Source organism: Gracilinanus agilis, chromosome 2, assembly GCF_016433145.1.
Source record: "Gracilinanus agilis isolate LMUSP501 chromosome 2, AgileGrace, whole genome shotgun sequence".
NCBI classification, from domain to species: domain Eukaryota; kingdom Metazoa; phylum Chordata; class Mammalia; order Didelphimorphia; family Didelphidae; genus Gracilinanus; species Gracilinanus agilis.
This window is the reverse complement of record NC_058131.1, coordinates 509,693,384-509,716,875: the sequence shown is the minus strand read 5'-3', so window position 1 is coordinate 509,716,875 and position 23,492 is coordinate 509,693,384. Positions and strand designations below refer to the sequence as shown.

Sequence of the window (23,492 nt, the reverse complement as noted above, 5' to 3'; positions counted from 1 at the left end):
AGATTTAGGTAAACAGGCTCTTAAGAGCCAATATGAGAGACTTTCATATGGAAGGAGATTTAAACTTGTTTTGTTTGGTCCCATGGTGCTGGAATAGCAGAGATTGGCCAGGAAGATAAGCAAGGACAAGTACTGGGAGAAATGAATTGGGGGCTTGTCATAAAGCAAGTCTTCCAATTAGAATTCTCCAAAAGTGAAAGAGGACTCCTAAGGAAGGAGTGGGCTCCCATCACTGGAAGTTTTCCTTTGGTGGTCTGATGATCCCTTGAGTCTACTCTGATTGGGCTAAAAGGTCTGAGATCCCTTCCAACTTTCAAATCCTGCAAGGTTGGTTGCTTTTTGTGTGTGTGTGGTTCTTATTCAGTTATGCCTCACAACTATGCAAGAACACTTCTTTAGTGCAGAGCAGGTAAGGTCTCCAGAAGAGGGAAGAAGTAAAGTAGCTTTAATGATATAGAAGATAGAACTGAAATTAGAAAATATGGGATCTACAGAGATGAATAGAGATTGTACAGTTGGGTAGTTGGGAGAAAGAGTAGTTGGGAGGAGAGAGAAGAGGCCTACAGATACACTTGTCAGGGTACCAGTTCAATAATTATGCAGATTCTCCTGAGGTTAGTAAGAGAGTAGTCCTGTGCAGAGCTCCTTCCCTGGGAAGAACAAGCAAAATAGGACAGGGAGATGCTCCAGAATTTAACCCAAGTGTTGACTAAGCCTCTGTCAGATAGATCATTATATCTCAGCCCACTTCTTATTTTACCCTTTCATTTGTGAGTATTAATAATGTTTCATCTCTTTCCCTTCCAGTTTTCAAGAACAAATTTTTGTGGTTTTGAAAGGGTAAGAGACCATAAATAAGAGGGGCTGGGAATTGGGAACAAGTTGTGGGGGAAGGCATAGGTACTCAAAATGTATTTTTAAAAATCCATTTGGTGAGATGCATTGTGGAAAGGTGGCAGAGTAGGATGTGAAACTTCCATGCCCTCCTAATACCACCTTCCCTCCACAAACAACCAAAAATAAATCCACAAAATCAATTTCAAAATCAGAAAAAATAGATAGGAGTCTACTATGAAGCTAAACCAACAGGGACAAGTAGGGAGGGAGGTTTTCTGCTTTAGTCTCACTACCAGGGGCACTGGGGGAAGAAGAAGAGCAATCAGGGTGGAATCAACAATAAAAACTCTGAGGGCAGGATTAGCAACCTCACTTTGTCTGCTGAGCCTGAAAGTTTATATCCAGGAATATACCACTGGACTCCACATCCACAGGTAAAGTGGAGCATCTGAGTTTGTGGGAAGCAGAAGAGACAGTGGTAAGTAGGCAGCCTCTACATTGGGTACCCCTGCTGGTCCAAATCTAGGGACTGAGGAAGTGGATACTATGGAATCTATGGATACCCAACCCTAAGGGCAGGACATCAAGCCTCACTGGAGACAGGTTGAAGAAAGGCAGATAGGATGCATGCTTTGTCTGAGGCTACAGTGGTGTTAGAGGAAGAGTGAGGAAGAAGCATGCACTGGTGAGTGTAGTTGCTGAGAGACTGGGGCACTGTTAGCTGTAGTCACTCCCAGGAGAGTGGAATCTTTGGGTGCCACCACAGGAGGTGATGACTTGTCTGCTTGCAGTTGCAGGGACAGAACTGCTCACTGACTCTGGTTGAAGCACCTGAGATCAGTCACAAATTGGAATTTGAACAGGGTACTTGGAAAACAAATCCCACCCTGGGTTATAAAAATTGGAATAACTAAATAGAGCCTGGGAAAAGACAAACACAAAAAAGCATGAAATCTAAGATAACATATTCTAACTTCCTAGGAACTCTGAGAGTCCATCAAAAGGCCAACAATTAAGTCTATTAACCTGGCCTCTAAAATTGTAAAGATTAAAAAAAAAAGGAGTCAAAGGAGAAAGAGCCCAAATATCGCTAGCTAATATAGGGATAGAGAAGACCTTGGTCCAAATGCAGAGGACAATAAAATAAAAACACATACTTCAAAAATAGCAAAGAAGCACAATAAATGGCCATAGGCTTGAAAAGAGTTTTTACAAGAGCTTAAAAAAAGACTTCAATAACCAAACCAAAGATGCTAAGGAAAAACTAGGAGAAAAGTAACATAAATGCAAGAAAAGAAAACTATGAAAGAAAGATCACCCAAATGGAAGAAGAAATCCAGAATAACACAGAAGAAAATAATATATTAAGAATTAGAATTGGACAAGGGGAAGCTAATGATCTCCTAAAACAATACAAAATAACAAAGCAAAATCAAAAGAGTGAAATAATAGAAAAGAATTTGAAATATCTCATCACAAAAACAACTGACCTAGAAAATAGATCAAGGAGAGAATATAGGAACAGTTCAACTCCTTGAAAAGTGCTATGAAAAAAAAAAAGATTTTAGACTCCTTACTCCAAAGTCATAAAAGAAAACTGCCCATAAATTCTAGAATCAAAGGGCAAAATACAAATTGAAAGAATCCACCAATTACCACCTCAAAGAGATGCAAATATGAAAGAGCACAAGAACATCACTGCTAAGTTCCATAAGTCCCAGGTTAAGAGAAAAAATACCACAAACAACAAAAAACTATTTCAATACTGTGGTATTAAATCAGAATAACACAGTACTTAGCAGCACAACATTAAAAGAACATAAGACATGGAACAGAGAGCATTTTGCAAAGCAAGAGAACTGGACTTACAACTAAGAATAACATATCCAGCAAAACTGAGGATAATTACAAATGGCAAAAAGATAGATATTTAGTGAACTAAAGGAGTTTCAACTTTCCTTGGAGGAAAATCCACGTGAGGTCAAAGCAAATGCAATTGATCGAACCAAAGTGGGAGTGAAGTAAATCAGGAGGAGGCAGGCTGGAACAGTTATCTCATATGAAGAAGGAATGAATAGAGGAACTGCCACAGAATGGAGAAAGAGGTGGAGGGTAGGTAATGCTAGAGCCCTACTCTTGTCAGATCTAGGATAAAGGGAGAACAACATATTCAATAAGAAGGGTAAAAGTCATCTTAATGTATAGGGAAACAGAAGGGAAAAGGAAGAGGATAAGAGAGGGACCAAGCAAAGGGAGGCCCATTAAAGAACTGAGGGACTTAAAAGAAAAAAGAGCAAATTTAGAGAAAAGAGAGAAAGTGGATAAGGAAAGGGAAGGATATGAGAAGGGAATACATATCAAGAAATAGGAGGGTAAGGTGAGGGGATAAGGGAGGGACTCGGGATAAGTCTGATGAGGGATACAGTAAAAGGAAATATAAGGACAAACAATGAGTAAAAACAGAATGGAGGGAAATATATAATTGGTAATTATGACACTGAATGTGAATGAGATGAATTCAACCCATAAAATGACAATGGATAGCAGAATGGATCAAAAATCAAAACTCAACAATATGTTGTTTACAAGAAACACACTTAAAATGAGAGACACCTATAGGGTAAAAATAAAGGGCAGGAGTAGAAATATGCTATGCCTCAGTCAATACAAAGAAAGCAGGTGTAGCAATCATAATTCCTGTCAAAGTTAAAGCTAAAATAGAAAGACTCAAAAGAAATAAACAGGGGAATCATGTTATGTTTAGACAATGAAGATTTATGTTAGGTTTAGACAATGTTATGTTTAGACAATGAAGATTTATCAGTTTTATATCTATATAAACCAAATGTTATAGCATCCAAATTTTTAAAGGAAAAAATAAATGAGTTACAAATGGAAGTAGATGATAAATTGATAATAGTTGGGGACTTTAATGTCCTCCTTTCAGAATCAGACAAATCTAATGAAAAAATAAGGAAAGTCAAGAAAATGAATAGAATTTTAAATAAATTATAATAGATATCTGGAGAGAACTGAATGGGAAAAAAAGTATACCTTCTTTTTACATAGTACATAGCACTTTCACAAAAACTGATCATATATTTGGGCACAAAATATTATAGTTAAACATAGAAACGCAGAAATCTTAAATGCAACATTCTCGGACCTTAATGAAATAAGATTATATATAATAAAGGACCATAGAAACAAAAAGTAGAAACTAACTGGAGACTAAATAATTTAATCTTAAAGAATGAATGGGTTAAAGAAAAAAATCAATGAAACAACAAATAATTTTATTAAAAGAATGACAATAATGAGACAACATACCAAAACCTATGAAATCCTAAAAATTAAAGATGAGATCAATAAAATTGAATATAAGAAAACTATAAAATTAATAAACTTGGAGTTTTATGAAAAAAAATCAACAAAATTGATAAGCCATTTGTTAAAAAACGAGAAAGAAGAAAACCAAATCACTTCCATTAAAGATGAAAAGGATCAATATACTATCAATGAAGAAGAAATTAAAGTAATTAATAGGAGTTATTTTCCTCAATTATATGAAAACAAATTTAACAATGAAAGAGAAACAGAATATTAAACAAAACTAAACTGCCTAGACTATCAGAGCAAGAAATAGAATACCTTAATAAACTTATTTTAGAAAAAGAAATTAAGCAAGCCATAAATTAACTTCCTAAGAAAAAAAGCATTAGGATCAGATCAATTCACAAGTGAATTCTACCAAACATTTAAGAACTAACTAATTCTAATATTAAAAAAAATTATTTCAAATAACAGGTAAAGAGGATATTTTACCAAACTCCTTTTATGAAGAAAATACCTTAGCTAATACCTAAACCAGGATGAGTAAAAAACAGAGAAAGAAAATTATAGACCAATCTCATTAATGTGTATGCAAAAATCCTAAACAAAGTATTAGCTAGGAAACTACAACAATATATCACTACATTGCCACCAAACAGAATTTATACCAGGATGCAGGGATGGATTAATATAAGTGTAACTATCAGAATATCAATAACAAAAGAAAAAAATATGAATATATCAATAGGTATAGAAAGAGCCTTTGACAAAATGCAACACTCATTCCTATTAAAATCACTTGAAAGCATATGTAAAAATGAAGTTTTTTTCTTAAAATGATATGAAGCATCTAAATAAAACCATCATCCCTTCGTGGATAGGGCTACTCATCTTTCCTTTTTGTATCTTTAGCACTTAACATAGTACCTTTACATAATGTAGATGATTAAGGAATGTTTGTTGCCTTAAAGCAATACAGGTCTTAGTAAAATTTTAGGAAAGCTTTAAAGGTTGAATTAGTCCAGATTATAATTTTTAAAAATAGACTAGGGGCAGCTGGGTAGCTCAGTGGATTGAGATCCAGGCCTAGAGACAGGAGGTCCTAGGTTCAAATCTGGCCTCAGACACTTCCCAGTTGTGTGACCCTGGGCAAGTCACTTGACTCCCATTGCCTACCCTTACCACTCTTCTGCCTTAGAGCCAATACACATTATTGACTCCAAGATAGAAGGTAAGGGTTTAAAAAAAAACCATCAGCAAGTTTTATCCATGATGCAGAAAAGCTGGAGTTAAACAAGCATGCCCATTATCACCAATGTTATTTAATGTAGTATTAGAAATGCTAGCAATAGTAATAAGAGAAGAAAAAGTAATTGGAGGAATCAGAATGGGAAAGAGACATGATAATATATGTAGGAAATCCCAGAAAGAAAAAAGTAGTTGACACTATAGATAATTTTAGCAAATTAGCAGGATATAAAATTCACATAAAATGTCAGCATATATTACTGACAGTCTTGTAAAAGAGATAGAAAGGGATACTCCTTTTAAAATAACCACAGATAGAAATTTTTTTTCTATCCTGGGAGTATATCTGCCAAAACAAACTCAGGAACTACATGAATTATAAATTTCATTTTCTAATTATAAATTTTAAAATATTTTTTACCCCAAATCTGGTCTAAATAATTGGAAAAATATTAATGGTTCATGGATGGGCAAAGTCAATATAATTAAAATTACAATCCTACCTAAATTAATCTACTTACTCAGTATTATTCCAATGAAATTATTAATTAATTATTTTATCAAGTTAGAAAAACAATATCATAGAAATTAATGGGGGAAAACATAAAGGAAGGAAATCTAGCACTACCAGATTTTAAATTGTATTATAAAGCAAGAATTATCAAAACTGTCTGCTACTGACTAAGAAATAGGATTGTAGACTGTTGGAACAAAACAGACATACAACAAACAGCATTAAAAAAATTAGAGTAATTTGAATTTGAAAAAACCAAAGATTCAGGATTTGGATAAAACAAACCGTTGTCTGGTAAAAAATTGCTGGGGTATGTTATAAAAGAAGAGAGTAATCTGGATACTACCACTATTATTAGGCTGGTTATTAGTAGTAGTAATCTGAGATATTAATCTGAGGAAGTTTTGGTTTGGTTCCCTAATGGCTGGTGCAGGGACACCTGAGTCCTGCCACCCAGCTGGATGTTATAATAACTGCCCTTCTTTATAACAGTTCCCAGGCAGGATCCCTAAAGGTCAGAGGATGGGTACCTTTTCAGGTCCCACCTGGGGTTGATTGATTATTGGTATTGGGCTCTGTCAGCCTTGGATAATGTTCATCTGACTGCATTGCTCCCTCCCCAGAGTGGTGATGGAATAACTACTCCAGGAAGGCACTTAATAACTTTATCTATATTGTTTAACAAGGGCAATAATTTTATCCATAGTACAAATAAGTAATATGAGATAACTTTTTGTAAGATCACATAATTAAAAAATTCTTGGTATATGTATTTTGTATCAATCATATTAAAATTTTATATAAAATTATCTGGTATAAGGCTAATCTATCCCAATTAACCCAATTTTTAAGGATATGTAATTAAATTTAGTACAAATCAATTTTTATAAAAAAATTTAAAATACCATAGAACTTCATTGCTTTTAGGGTGGTCCTGACTCATTGTCATTTCTCTCTATCTCTCAAATCAAACTGCAATAATTCCGTATAAAAATAAATACAAGAAGTTCCATATTTCCCATACAGCATTCTCCTTTCAATAATATTTATTTGATAACAATTTAAACTAACTGAAAGAGCTCAAATCTAGTTCATGCATTTCTTTCCTTATAACTATATTAAAACTTTCAACTATTAGACTTTTCAATTACTGCCAATTATACTATTTCTTTTTTTTTTAAATTTTAAACCCTTAACTTCTGTGTATTGATTTATAGGTGGAAGATTGGTAAGGGTAGGCAATGGGGGTCAAGTGACTTGCCCAGGGTCACACAGCTGGGAAGTGTCTGAGGCCGGATTTGAACCTAGGACCTCCTGTCTCTAGGCCTGGCTCTCAATCCACTGAGCTACCCAGCTGCCCCCTGTACTATTTCTTAAAAGATTGAAGTACCAAAAATCCTTTTCAAATAACTTTTTAGCAAATTTAAAAATATTTTTAAAATAATAAAGTTCTGGAAATTCTTCATGGAAGTAATACAAAGAATTTCCCTGAGTAAATAGCACATATAGTTCTGGTTGCTTACTTAAACAAGCTTTCCTTTTAGAGTTGACAAAAAGATTCTTAATTCAAATATTTGACCATTATAATGTATAGTACAATTTCTGATTAATACAAGAATAATTTCTACTTCACATCAATGTTTGGAAAACATCCAATTAAGTGTCCTAATAGCTTATTTAATTATATTTTTAATCTCAAATTTACAAAAGCTTTTCTTGAATACTCAGGAATCAGAATTACCTTCCTTTCTTGGCAATTGGAATAATAAATCTAGCATTCTGAGGGATAGTCTATTTCTCCTGTTAAACTGATTTCTCTTAATTTAAGTTTAAGAAATATCAATTCAAAACTCACTACACATTACTTCTAGACTTATAAGATTCATTTGAAGGAAAGTTAGGCTAGCAGCAATGAAAAGACCCAGGACAATTCTGAGGGATTTATGGAAAGAACACTATCCACATTCAGAGGAAGAACTGCAGGAGAGGAAACACAGAAGAAAAACAACTGCTTGAACACATGGATTGATGCAGACATGATTGGAGATGTAGACTCCAAATGACCAGTGGTTCCCAAATTTTTTTGGCCTACCGCCCCCTTTCCAGAAAAAATATTACTTATCACCCCTGGAAATTAATTTTTTTTTTAAATTTTAATAGCAATTAATACACCCGTGGCCATCACTACCCCCCTGGATCGCTATAGCACCCACTAGGGGGCGGTGACACCCACTTTGGGAATAACTGGACTACACCAATGTAATTATCAATAATATGTAAATAAGTCTTGATTGATGACACATATTAAAACCAGTGGAAATGCACGTCAGTTATGGGGGGGGGGAGGGTGAAGGGGAAAGTAAGAATTGTGTAACCATGGAAAATTTTTCTAAAAAAATTTAAAAATTTAAAAAAATAAAATAAAGGAAAGTTAGGGATTTAGAGCTTCACAGTTTTTAATTAATTTATACCACCATAACTTCCTTTTAAATTCTCTCTTCCTCTCTCTTTTTCTCTGTCTCTGTCTCCCTTTCCTCCCTCCTTAAAAAAAAATTCAGTATTCAGTAATGTGAGGAGGGAGAAACAGAAAAAGTTCTAGTGATATAAATCATAAAACTCTTAGAGGTTTTCTTTCCCAAATCCTACCTTGTGTGCTCAGAATTTTCTGAACAAAGAGCAAAACATAGATTTACAAAGACAGACATGAGGTAGTTAACAACTTCCCATAATTTGCACAAAGATAAACAAAGACAGATAGAAGAAATGAAGAGAAACTGGGAGGGGGTTTTTTGGAGCCAGTTTTTTTTTTTAAACCCTTACCTTCCGTTTTAGAATCATTATAGTGTATTGGTTCCAAGGCAGAAGAGAGGTAAGGGCTAGCCCATTGGAGCCAGTTTTTAAAAACATTCCATTCAGGAACTTGTTTTTGCTGTGGCCAATAATTATAGGGGTTATTTTTTATTATCCATTATTAAAATGAAAGGATCTTTATTGACACCTTCTAATGAAAATCTCTCTATAAACCAACTTCTTATGCCCTGCCACCATGTTCCTTTGGCAACTTCGTGTTGCTAACCAAATTTCCCATAACCAAAGAAAATTACTAAAGGAATAAACCCAAAACTCTTCCAAAAAGAGATGGACAAAACTCTCTTCAGTGGGGACACCGAGAATCCAGGCTTTTGAAGGAAAAAGGTAACAACAACAACAAAAAATAGGAGGGTCAGGAATTAAAATTGGAGAAAGGAGAGATCATTTCCTGCTATCAGTAAGATCCAGACTGATTTAAGGCAAAGGCCCCTGTAGGTACCATACCTGAGATGAATTCTAGAGAGCAAGAGGTATTTCTTCTTTCTATTCTCACCACGTTGCCACCTTTGCTATTAACCCTTAAAAAAACAAAGAAGACGCTTATACTGTACCTCTGAAAACCAAAAGAGCTAGTGTGCTCAAATTATTTCCTTTAAAAGAGAATTCAATCACACTTGTTGGGGGCTTGGGCCTATGCAAGGTCAATCCAATTAGGTCTATTATACTCAATTAGTTCTAAATACTAAGTCTATTGCAGCCCACCACACATATAACTGAATTCTTTCTTTTAAAGGAAATGAACAATTTAGCTGAGTATACTGGCTCTTTTGGTTTTCAGGTCTACAGAATAACTGCCCTCTTTGGTTTATGCGGGTTGATATAAATTTATTATCTGTAATAACTATAAATATCACACTTGTTATTTGTAATAATAAATATTAACAATTTTATTTGAAAATAAGTTATATATTATATACAATGTATCACCTGAAATTCATTAGGCTATTCACCATTCATTTGACAATTATTGAATGTATACTGTGGGGAGCACTGAACCATACTATGGTTCAGTGGATTGAGACCCAAGTCCACAGATGAGAGTTCCTGGGTTCAAATCTTGCCTCAAATACTTCCTTACTATGTGATCTTGGGCAAGTCACTCCCATTGCCTAGCCCTTATTACTCTTCTGCATTGGAACCAATGCACAATATTGATTCCAAGATTCTAAGTAAGGATTTTTTTAGGGGAATATGTAAAGATATATAAGCTTTATCTGCAGAGACTTAAGTCTAGTAGAGAGTAGGTAATTTTTACTATTGTCATTTATAGGGTGAGAGGGTTTGATATAGTAGATAGAAAGCTGGCCTTTGAGCCAGTAAGATCTTGATTCAAGTTCTGCCTCTAACACATACTGAAAATGTGGCCCTGGGAAATTTCCTCAAGTTCTCTGTTTGCTAAGCAATGCTCAAAGATTCAGTGTCAATCTGTCTTGATAGACAATTTCTTCACCAAAGAATTTCCAAGACCAGTAAATCATGGATCCACTTCCTGTTTTGCAACATTAAAAGTTAAGCAACATCAATAATTTCCAATTTGCTCAATGTGATTCTTTCAAAATTATGTTGGGACAGGATGAAATATTTGTTATTATCTTCCATTCTACTTTGAAGATAAACCAAGACTCATTTCAATGAACCGATGTCTATTAAGCTCCTGATATGTGCTAGGCATTAAACTATGCCCTGGGATACAAAAAAGAGGCAAAAGACAGTTCCTATCGTCAAGGAGCTCACAACCTGATGGGAAAGATGACAAACATATACAAAGAAATATATATAGTAAATGAGAAGGCAGGGTATAGAGTTGGAAAAGGTGTCCTATAGAGGATAGGATTTTACTTGAGGCTTAAAGGATTTTAAGTTATTAAGCATAGAAGAAAAGGGAAACAATTCCAAGCATGAGAGACAGTCTGAGAAAATGCCCTCTGCTGAGATGCAGTATCTTGTTTGTACAACAATTAGGAGGCCACTGTCACTGAATTATAGAGTATTTAGCTAGGGATAAAGTGTAAGAAGACTCAAAAAGTGTGTGTATAACACAGTTTTCTCATCTGTAAAATAGAAATATTTGATCTGGGTTCCTCACAGGTTTGTGATAAATAATTTCCTTTGTAAAATGTAAAGCGGTATGTATAGCAATGCGAGTTATGACTACTCAGAGAAGTGGTTAAAAAGAGACTATGTCATACACTATCTTCAAAAAGCTTCAAAGGAATTCTGAGTTGATTCTAATACTAATTTGGCTTTGGAGTCCCTGAAAATGGTCTAAATTTGAAAGCTATAGGAAGAGTGCTTAAACTAAAGGACAGAAACACACATTTACACTGACTTCAAAAGGGTTCCAGACTAATAGTTTGATAAAATGTATTTTAGAAATTTCCTGTCAAGAATGAAAGAATAAATAAATTAGAGCTTTGTAAAAGACTAAAAAAGCCATTTAGTCCAATCCACAATTAGTTGTGATGCCATTAACTTCTAGCATCCCTGGGAAAATGTTTGCTAGATCCAAGCAATCCCACAAACTCCTTTTCCATTAATTGTATCACTAATTTACCTTTTTTCCCTCCTTTTCTTTCTATAATTCACTTGCTAGCTTACTATTCCATCTTTCCTGGATTGCATAATTTTACTTTTTTTAGAGTATTTTTATTCTACTCTCAGTCATTCCCTTTCTGATCAATTTGGGGGGATTTTTCATGATTAAAAATGTCTCTGTTGAATCCAAATGGAGCTACTATATGTTTTGTTTTTTATAGGGAGATTATTTACAAGCAAAACTATGGTATAATGAACAATGTTTTGCCAACAGAGAAGCATTTGAAGGTAAATTTCAATGAAATATATTTGAGTAAGAATTAAAATTTAAATGAAATTAAGAATAAAATGATATTGATGAAATCTTATCTTAATAGTGTTAATAATTAAATAATATAAGTCATTAAAAGATGGCTTTAAGATTTAAAATATGATTTCATTATTGTACTCAATACAATTACTTAAACCTTATGTAACTTTATACTTTTTAGATGATTTTGTTTCTGTCACTTTTGAGAAAAACTTGACATTGAGCCAGGTAAATTAATGCATTAAAAGAAGGTAAGAGAAATGAATGCAGAATGATTCTTGAAAAATCACTTATCAAACTTCAGTAAAATTATAGATCTCCAGAATAGAAAATGAAATTGTTCTAACCATCTTAATTTTACTATTCAGCGGATGTCATAAAATCTACTAAACTTCATTAAGGAAATGAAATGCAAAATTTAAATCAGAAGCAACTTAATTGTAGCTGATAGCAGCCTGACTTAATGTCCAACCAGGACACAAGAACACAAGAGCTAATAGATCACAATATCTTTAGAAGTGTCAAAAGGGGTTTCTTGGATGAAGTATATCTTTAACTTTTTTATTTCCTTTTTTTTGTAGACATCTACTTGTTTTTTTAGTAAAGATCCATTTTTTGTTTGGAAACCTTGCCTATCTAAAGCTAAAATTAAACAACCTAAGAAAAAAGTCACGCAAACAATTGTGTCATTTCTTGTTGATAGTGAGCAGAAATCTGCAGTCTACCTTCTTAAGACAAAGGTATGTTCTGTTACTTGATATTTTTTTTTGCCTGTCAAATTTAATGGAAATACAATCGTCCAATGTCCAGTTGTTAACTCGTGACAACATTATAGGATAGATATAGGAATGGCAAAATTGTTTGAGATTAATAGTCTAGTACAATACATTTTGGATAGTGTCAATCTAGAATCATAGTGCCAAATAATTATAAATTTGTAAGAGACTACAAAGGCCATGCAGCCCAATCTCTAACCCAATTTCTTTAATTTGAAGCATCCTTGGCAAATACTCATTGCTCCTGTTTTAGAAATCATGAGGCAACCCAATGCAGCTCTTTCCATTTGTAATAGTAAAAGAATAATTTCTATTACTAGGATTATGATGGAGAATCACAGTCCAGACTATTAAAAGGAGATGAAAATTAAGAGTATGTAGTTGTGTGTGTGTGTGTGTGTGTGTGTGTGTGTAGTTGTAAGAGTCCCTACATCAAGGTGGCTTATCCTCTGCAAACATCACTTATAAGGGTCCCTGTACTAAGTGAAAGTCATAGTAAGCAGCAAAGATCTATTGTCTAATGGGAACTAGCTTGGTAGGGAGCTTTGGGAATCAGGCTTTTCCAACCTGGGTTCAATACTGATTTCCATACTTAAAAGTTCTATAACTATGGCAAATCACAACTTCTCTGAGCCCCAGTTTCCTCAGCTGAAAAATAGGAAAACTGATATCTGTAGTTCTAACCACATCAGATTATTATGCGGATCAAAAGAGAGAAGGTATTTTAAAAATGGAAATCTTAAATGTGAGATAAATGTTAATAGATATTGGGGTTAGCAGTTATTGATTAAGCAGATATTAGGTGATATTAGTAGTAAGTGTTCACATTAATTGGAGGAAACACAGACCCATATGTCTGTTTTCAAAATCATGAATTTATGATTATGGAGCAATTATTATATTCTCATAATGGTATAGATTTTTGGCAATTTTTGTACTAGTAAGCTTGATTGTCATTTTGACTAGAGTTTGGGGGAACAAAAATAAGAAGAACTATATATTCCACCAGATTTTTAAAATTATGTTCTTAGATAAGACTCAAGCCAAGTAATAATCAGTAAAGGGGTTTAAATGTAAGGAACAGTGGATTGAATTAGACATGTCACTATCTTAAGGAGAACGAATGCTCCAGGAATAAAAGAAGTTTTGCTTTAAAAAAAACACTACATTGCTATATTAGCATTTTTTTTAATTTTTAAAAACTTTCTGATTTCTTTGATAATGGTGTTCCTTAACAAGGAATTAAACTTCCCTGTGACTTAGAAGAGAGTTTCTTGTATTTCTGCAGCTGAAAAAAATCCATTAACATTCTGGGCATGAGCCTTTGCCTACTTAATCAAGTTTCTCCTTCAATAATGGATGAATCAGTGAACTCATAGCCAAAGGCTTTCTGGGTTGTCAGGACTGATAATGTGTTCTTCATGGTCAAAATCTTTTTTAAGATGCTAGAATCACTTCTGTATTATAGTAAGGAACTGGAGATGCTAAGTGGAAGAATGAATTAGTGACAGAAAAATCTCTCTGACCTTTCAATTATTTACATATTATATATATATATATATATATATTGTCTTTTTTATTTTCAGAAAAGTGTTTCTGTTGCTGTACGGAATTTACATACTGATTCATCAAGTCCTCTACTGAAATTTCCACTTTTCCATTTTCCTAAGGACTTTTCTATAGCACTTGGAATGGTTTTCCATCCCAGAAGTCACTTTCTGTATGTTTATGGTAATCAGGTGGGTTTCAGTCAATCTTTATGTGAAACTAAGAAGAATTTGTATTGCTTATTTTAAAATTTCCTATCCTAGTACAACCTTGAATGCCATTGTTCTACTTTAGACCCTCCCTAAGATCTTATGATTTGAAAAAGTCAGTTATGGAATTGGAATGTTCTAGTCCCTTCAGGGAAGAAATGAAAGACCAGAACTGAATAGCATGGCTGTGAGATTGCCCACTACTCCCAATGCACTGGAACTTCTAAGAAGCCCTCATTGCTGACAACTGGTCCCAAGACAGAACTCTTAAGAGTTGTTCATATCAGAACAACCAGAGAAATAGATTGAACATTAATATTTTGTAATCTAGACATACCATCTGGTATTTTTACTCTGTTCCAAAGGTTTTGAGGGTACTGATAATGCTGAAATCCCTTGCATCTTCTGCTGTATCCTCTACTATGAAGAAAATTAGTATTTAATAATGACACCATCTAGAGGGTGTAATTGTATTAACCTACCTGGTTATAGCTATAACTATAGCTACAACAAAACACGAAAAAGAGTTATAATAAAATTAAAAAATAAAAAACTTCATTAATTCATACCTCGCTAATTAAGAATCTGTGATAAATCAGTCAGAATAAAATGGATATTTATCATTGTTTTACATATAAAATAAAATTACTAAGTAAACTTGCTACTGGAAACATGATTGACAAGGATGATATTGAAAATAATTATGAGAACAAACTTCCTGAAAACATTAAAATTACACTTAATATTTGACAAATAACTGTCAGGTTTATTCTAACTTTCTCATTCTTCAAGATAATTTTTCTAAGATTATGAAGAAGACTTTTATTAGGTTACTTTTATATATAGACATATGTTTATATATGAATGTGTATATACATATATACCTTTACCTTCTACCTTAGATTCAATATTAAGTCCTGGTTCCAATGAGAAGAGTGGTAAGGGCTAGTCAATTGGGGTTAAGTGACTTGTTTAGGGTCATACAGCTAAGGAGTATCTGAGGTCACTTTTGAACCCAGAACCTCCTATCTAAGACTGACTCTATATCCACTGAGCCACTCAACTTCCCCTAGGTCCCTCTATATATTTTAAAATAGTAGATCTATATTCCTTTAGAAATTATAATTCATTATTTTATTTAATTAACTCCCTAAAATCAGCCAACTAATTCACATAGTTGTATAATTGTACTGTTTAACATAAATTCTTAATTCTCTCTACTGTGTGCTCCACTTCTCTTATTATTTATTCATTATAAATACCCAAGGGCTAGTTTCTGAAATCTTATGGCAATCGTATATTTTTTGTTTGAAATTTTTTGTCTGTAAATTTCATTTCAATATATCATATGGACACTAATGGAATCAATCAATGATGTACAATAGTAAGTATTCAATATATGCTAGATTATAGGAATACAAAGGCTAAAATAAAAACAGATCAGCCCTTAAGGGCTTATATTGGTGAACATTATAAACACATATATTATATATTACATAAAATATAATATATATTATGCTATATTATGTAAAATTATATACCCATTTTATTATATGCATATTACACAAAATTATATGCACATAAAATTATATATACATATAAGTAGATAAGAGTCATATACAACATATTGCAATAATATAATACAATAAAATACAAATATTTTTGAGATGGAGGGAAGCATTCTAACTCACATAGATCAATCATGGTTTCACAGGGACGGCTAGTGCACAGTGGCTAGAGCACCAGTCCTGGAGACAAGAGGTCTGGGTTCAAATCTGGCCTCAGACACTTCTTAGCTTTGTAACCCTGGACAAATCATTTAACCTCAATTTGCCTAGCTCTTACCACTCTCCTGTCTTAGAATCAATACTAAGAAGGTAAAAGTCAACAAAAGAAAGAAAAACTTCATGTAGATGGTAGCATTTGAAGTTGAGCTTTCAGACCTGACATGTGGACCTGAGAATAAACAGATAGAAGTTGCAGTCATCTATAGAGGAAAACTAATTGGATGAAAAATGAATATTTTCCAGGCAAGAATATGCAGTTGGATGGCCAGTATTTTGAGTTAATAGCAGATTATTTAAAAACAGTTACAACTAAAATCCAATCTTTGTAGCATAAATGTTCTACAGAGTGGAAGGATAAGAATGCACATATGGGTCATTATCTATACCAACTGTGGGAATATCCACATTGATATTTTCTAAGAGGAGCTGATGTACTGAATATGTGCTATAGAAAATTAGAGTAGTTAATTCTGAATGAGAAATTAAGAAATTTATCTATCACAGATCTAAGATCATAGATCTTAAGAGCCATTCCTAGAAAGATGGACAGGATCTGGATAAATAGAAAAGAGAGGAGAAAGGATTCCATGCATGCAGATGGACATGTACAATTCATCATGTAGACATCACATATGCATGTATACAGCAATATATAATGTAATAAGCAAGATTTAATGGAATAAAGAGTTCCTGTTGAAAAGCATGTGGAGAGAAGACTGGAAAGGTCATTTGGAGTGATTGTTATAGTCATTACATGCTGGACCAACATTTGGGTTTCATCATGTAGGGCAGTGATGTCAATCTCAAGTAGTAACAGATCCCTGTGAGTCATATGAATCACAAATTAATAATCTGTGGCTTATTGCAATTTTGTTTATTTTGCTAAATAGCCACATTTAGGGAGCAATGTGGACTGCGTGAAGCCTATGGGGAGCATTTCTGTTGTAACATGTCATCCATCTGAAGTGATAGGTTCTTAGAGAAATTGAGGTAGAACAGTAATTTCACTTATTCCACTCAGTGGGGACATTTTAAGAAGCTTCACAGTGAATTTCCTGGGTCTTATGAGTCAGTGACTTTTGTCACTGGCTAAAGACAGAATTATTGTTTTTCTTAGCTCTGTTTACCAAGTCTAAATTTCAATGTTGAGAGTTGGTCGTCTTTGAAGATTGATTTTGTTATAACTAGGGCCATGGGAAAGATCAACAGTCTCTTAGTATGTTTGGCTTGTGGAGTTTAAAGAAATATATGTAAAAATGCATTTTCTTGAAAAATATGTGGTTTGAGAGTAGGAGAATTGTCTAATAGTAACAAAAGATCTGATTGTTTTTTTGTTTTTGAAAGTTACTTGGACCTCGATATTCAACATCCTGCTATTAATCAAAAGAGGTGTTATATCTTCATGGTTTGCAGAATTATTCTAAGTGTATGAGCCTCAAAAAATTGTTCACTGGGTTCACAGAGACAATGAAAATACACTTTCCCATCAATTCTATTTCTTAAGACCTTTATTATTTTTCAAGGTTCAGCTTAAGTGATAATTCCTCCATGAAGTCAAATTTATTTCTCCTATCTTTTAGTGCTATTATACCACTTCTCAAATTATCTTCTGTTTGCTTCCAGGAAGTACTTTTATATCTCAAAATGGAACGCAAAATCTTTAAGGGAGAAGATTGTAATTTTCTTTGCCTTTGTACATTCAGTGCCTTGCTCACTCTAGGTGATTAACAAATGTTGAAGGGAATTATAAGTATTTTTCTAAAGAAGTATATCTCATGTTAGAAAATAATAATTTGAAAATTTGTTATCTTTCCCTCCAGGTCTGGCTTTCAACAGATGGAGGCAACAGTTTTGTGGTAGTAGCTTATATGCCAAATGATCCCATCAAGCAGACCTATCATTCTTTTTATAGTTCAAGTATTATCTTTCTTAGTATGTCTGGAAGAGTTTATCTTTCAAGGGCAGGTAAGGAATTCAGATCTGGTTGTTAAAGTTAAGACAAATGTTACAAACCAATTGTGTTAGCTATCTGCTTGATCAGTTGTATAACCCTAAAATTCTTTACTGCCTAATGTCATTGTTGTGTTGTCTTAATGTTTCTCTTCATGGCTAATTTATCTGTTTTCTACATTATTCCAGGTATATATCCATAATATTCAAGATCTATCTTTGTTTTTAATATTCTCATTAGTGATGATTCTTCTCAGATATCTTAGCATTCATAGTGATCCAGAGTTCTTTATATACTTCCATTCACCTGATTTTACAAACGAGGAAACCAGAACCCAGAGAATTTAAAGGAGTTGTCCAAGGCTTCATATAAGTTTCAGATAACAGCTTTAGGAGTTGCACTCAGAACCTCTAACTACAAATCCCTTTGTTGCTGAATTAATTGGGAGACAATATAATACAATAGAAGAGTATTTGATTTGGAGTTAGAAAATCTATATTCAAATTTTTGTTTTGCTACATATTACCTGGATGACTTTGTAAAGTCACTTATATTCTCTGGGCCCCATTTATCTCAACAGTAAAATGAGGAGATTAGACTAGATAACTCTTAATTTTCCTTCTAACTCTAAATATATTATCTTATGATACTAAGGCCATACTTGTACAGTGCAAATTATGAGAATTCCTTACAAACTGAAAAAAATTTAAAACACAGACTCGGTTCTCTGATGAAGAAATTAAAATTATTTTTAGCCATATGAAAAAATACTCTAAATCACTATTCATTACAGATGTGTAAACTAAAACAACTCTGAGGTACTGCCTCACATTTATCAGATTGACTAATGTGTCAAACAAGGAAAATAATAAATGTAGCAGGGGATCTTGGGAAATGGGGGTGCTATGAACTGATACAACCATTCTGAAGAGCAATTTAGAATCATACCTCAAAGGCCATAAAACTATGCATATTCTTTACCCAAGCAATACCACTATTAGATCTATATACCATGGTGAAAAGGGCTATTCACCACTATAGAAGGAATTTTTCATTTTGTTTACTTTATGAGTTTTTTCTTATATGTGCAATATATGTCTTCTTTCATAACATGATGAAATGGAAATATATGTTGTGTGATAGTACAGATATAACTTTTGTCAGAAAGCTTACTGTTTGTCTCAGGAATGGGAGAGTGGAGGGAGAGAGAGGATTTAGATCACAGAATGTCAGAATACAAAGGTCAAAAATTGTTTCTACATGTAATTGATGGGAAAAATACACACAAAAAAGGCCCAACAAAGAAATGTGACTGTTGTTAGAATACCAGCCTATGTTTGGAGGGGTTCATTATTAGAAGGTTAGTTAAAGGATGGCATATTTTCTCAAAAGTCACAGCAAATGCATATTATAAACTAAGTCCTGGAGGGATAATTGTGCCCATAATAAGAGAAAAAAAAACAACCACATTGTAATACTGAAGGAAAGAGTAATAATGATACTGAGATCACTATCATCAGATAGACTTCCCTTAAAAATTATTTCATTAAAAGTATATGATAGTGTTCTTCCCTTCTGAAGCTGCTATGTGTAACTTAGATCACATATTTTAAATTTATATCATCAAGGAAAACATGGATGTGAGTCCTATTTCTGACATGATGCTCTGTTACCATAGGCAAGTCATAATCTCTCAATGATGTAGAAAGCTCAATAAGGCAAAAAGTTGCAGAGAAAGTTCTGATTTGTATTGGTAGAGGATTTTCCTTGCCTGGAATTTCTCTGTGCACCAGTAAAATAATGTCCAGTCTCATTAAATAATCAATTTATTCTAAAACTAGCTCTATTTTCATTTTCTTTTCATATGACTTTATATATCTAGTCACATGGTCATATGAATAGTCAGCCAGATAATCAACAAGCAATTATTAAGAGCCTACTACTTGGCAAACACCATACTTAATGCTGGGGATAAAAGAACAGGCAAACGGCAGTGTTTGCTCTCAGTGAGCTCATAATCTAATCTGGGAAACAATATGCAAATAATTATGTACCACCCGGTGGCTCAGTGGATTGAGAGCCAGGCCTAGAGACTGGAGGTCCTAGGTTCAAGTCCAGCCTCGGACACTTCCAGCTGTGTGACCTTGGGCAAGTCACTTGACCCCTGTCGCCCACCCTTACTACTCCTGGGCTAAGGATAGTCCCTAGCCCGATGAAAAAGGAGGAGGGTTGGGCGTGGGGCTAGCAACCCCACCCTGTAAAAACTACATCTGCTAAAGAAACTGCAACCTAAAGTAGGGGCAGCTGGGCTAGCTCAGTGGATTGAGAGCCAGGCCTAGAGACGAAAGGTCCTAGGTTCAAATCCGGGCTCAGACACTTCCCAGCTGGGTGACCCTGAGCTACCCATTGCCTACTGGTTGTGGCCCTATGCTCCTAGAATGGAGTCCCAGGATAAAAAAAAAAAGACATCTATAGGATAAATAGGAGAGACTCAATAAATACTAGAAGGTACTAGAACTAAAGGGGGTTAAAAAAAAGCTTCTGTTAGAATGTACAATTTAATTGGGATTTGGGAAGTTCAAAAAAGCCATTCTTAATCCCCTTTAAATAAATGCTAGTGCATTCTCTTAGTTTATTCCAATTTATCCTGTGTAGATGTTGAATGCACATAGTTTTTGCATTTTAAGACTGTCTAATAGAGCAGATATTGGCGACCTATAGAATAAATAGCTGAAGATGATTTCCAGCTGTCTGTGCATCATTCAGCACCATTTTGGAGGGTAACAGAATAAAAGAACAGGAACTTGGATCCTGTCACCCTGGATTCCTTCATATATTAAAAAAAAAAGCTGCTGCTACCAGGGAGAAATCATAGTAATGAAGTCTTGTTAGACACTTCCTTGTGAGACAAAATAGTTTTGAGCCTCAGTGACTGGAAAGAGTGGTAATTTTGAGTGAGAAAAAGTGAGTTCAAAACCTAAGTCTGACAAGAGATCTATGGCTTTGGGACTTCTGACTTTGAGTTTTCTTATCTATAAGATAGGGATGACAATATTTGTAGTCCCTGATTCTTGGGACTACTATGGAGAAAATACTCTGTGACCCTTAAAGTCCTATATAAGTGTGAAATGAGGAGGAGGAGGAGAAAGGAAGAGTATGACTACTGCAATTCATAGCAAGAAGTGGAAACGATATGGGAGTTGTTGGAACAGCTCTTGACACAATCTACTCCCTATAGTTACCACTATAGGTTTCAGGGAGTGTTTATTGTGTTAACAACTTGGGCTTTGGGCACTATGAACTCAAATGGTCATGATAATTACTATGATGGGAATATGTGTTAAGCAGAGGCTATATCTGCTGCAGTAGTATCCAGGAGAGCATTGTCCAAAGAAGCATCCCTCAATGATAAGTGCAATAGTGAGAATCAGGGCCAGTAGAAGCAATGTGATGATATTATTAAAAGACATCAACAGCCTCCTGGTATCTGAGACATAATGTAGGCTTTATTTGTTTGTCTTGGCTACATGTGTTCCCTAGATCCTAAACACATATTTCTTGTGTTTAGGTTTGTGTGTGTGTGTGTGTGTGTGTGTGTGTGTGTGTGTGTGTGTGAATGAGTATATGTCACTCTAAATGTGTGCCCTGACCACACATTTTACCTATTTATATATATCTCAGCTCCTGTGTTCATTTCTACTTTTCCCATTTATGGTTTGTGTATTTGGTAGAACCTGCCCCAGGTTTATAATGGAAATGTTTTCTTGCTATTTCATTAGATGTCTTTTCTTTGCATCAATTCTGGTATCATACCTGCTTATTAAGGTAAATACTTTAGTGGGAACTCACAAGAAATTGAATGTGTAATTTCACTGTACCTTGAATTCACAGTAGCTTCTTCTGGCGAATCTACCCTATGATTTTTTGGGTGCCTCCAGATATTGAAATGATTTGTTCAGTTTAATGTAATTGGGTGATGTCAAAAGTTATTCTTAGCTCTTAGGCAAAAAACATACCAAAAGCCAGGCTAACAATGACTTTATCACTAACCCATCCTTCACAGTATTTTATGAGTTCTTCCTTATTATCTTGAGTTTGTTTTTGACAGTGGCATCACAATTGTGAGAGACAGATATATTAGGTCTTTTTCTTCCAAAGATGTGATTTCTAATTTTTATTCATTTGAGCTCTTTATATATATAATAATTAAATAATCAGTGTGAGCACTTAAACCTCAAGAATCAGCAAATACTACAAATCAATGCTTAATGTATTGTTTTCTTATTTGTCTAGACTTAAGAAAGATATAAAGAGCATTACTAATGCAAATTCACCTTAAAATTGTTTCCTTCTGTGGAGGAAGTAGGGGGAGTTTGTTGTTAAATATTTAATAGCACATCTCTGCATATAGGCTAAGTACCCAGAGCCAGTGGGTAGGTGACCTATCCTGAAATACCAAGTTTCTAATATTTACATATATTCTAGTAGTATACATTGTTGAGGGTACCACTGTTTTTTATAGATTTGTGGAAATGGAAACAAATGGAATGTTATAAACATACTCTCAGATGCTTAATTAGAATACTTTGGCAACTCACCCTTGAAAAGCTTTTTCAGTTATCTGGCAGCTCAGGATAGAGCTTCAATTCTTTTCTGCTAATAGCAATTAAACATGAATTAATGGAGTTCATAAGGATTCTTTGTTTTCCAAGGAACACATATCAGAATGGATTCCAAGGAATAGGCACAAACATACACCACAAAATGGGATTTCTATATTATTCTTGATAATCTTTTCTTCAACACTTAACATATTCATGCAGCTTTATTTTAGAAGAAATCTCTAGGTACAGAATTTGAGACTAGATCAATTGAAATAGTCTTTTGCAGCTATTGGCTTTTAAATAATAATTTTAACTGCTTTTAATGCCAAAGCTTGAGATGTTATAATTCATAAGTGGTTATGCTAAGGCTATTCCATCTCTTCCACAGTGAACCTGGGTTGGCCCACTCTCTGCTCAAGAGTCCATGAAAATTGACTTTACTATTTATCTTTTAAGTGTGAGTGTGGTCACAGAATCACAGAGATCTTTAAGAAAAGGTTAAATGACTACTTCCTATTAGAAATTTCAGAGTTTATATCCTGGAGGCTTCTCAAATGCAACCTATCCACAAATGAATTTATTATCTTTCACTGCAAACTCTCCATTTCCTCAAAATTCTCTTTTTCTTTTGAAGGTATCACCATTTTTTAATCTTCCATGTTAGTAGCACCAAAGTTATTTTCAGCTTACCCTCCTTCATATAAATATCTAATCAATAGTCTAATTTTTCTATTTCTATGTTCACAAAATCTCTCCTATTCGAACATCTCCTTCCAATTCATATAACCATCAAGTTACTTCAAGGCTTCAGCACCTTTTGTGAAAAGTATTGAAAAAGGAGTGGGAGTGGGGGAAGAGCCAAGATGGTGGCTTAGTAGTAGCAAAAGTAGAAACCACTCTGACAATCCTTATAAACCAATCTTTTAAAAGTGCCTCAAAATGACAGGAGTTCAAAACCAACAGCAATAT

At 34.1% G+C, this 23,492-nt stretch overlaps 1 protein-coding gene across 1 annotated transcript in view; it reads left to right on the top strand.

The window, feature by feature from the left end:
• Positions 1 to 23,492, top strand: part of LOC123234050 (cation channel sperm-associated protein subunit beta-like) — a 168,612-nt gene that overhangs the window by 83,504 nt on the left and 61,616 nt on the right. The window contains exons 9-14 of the mRNA XM_044660001.1: positions 808 to 840; positions 11,560 to 11,626; positions 11,830 to 11,876; positions 12,230 to 12,388; positions 14,011 to 14,163; positions 17,789 to 17,933. Coding sequence (XP_044515936.1) covers positions 808 to 840; positions 11,560 to 11,626; positions 11,830 to 11,876; positions 12,230 to 12,388; positions 14,011 to 14,163; positions 17,789 to 17,933 — 604 coding nt within the window. The remainder of the gene's footprint in view (positions 1 to 807; positions 841 to 11,559; positions 11,627 to 11,829; positions 11,877 to 12,229; positions 12,389 to 14,010; positions 14,164 to 17,788; positions 17,934 to 23,492) is intronic.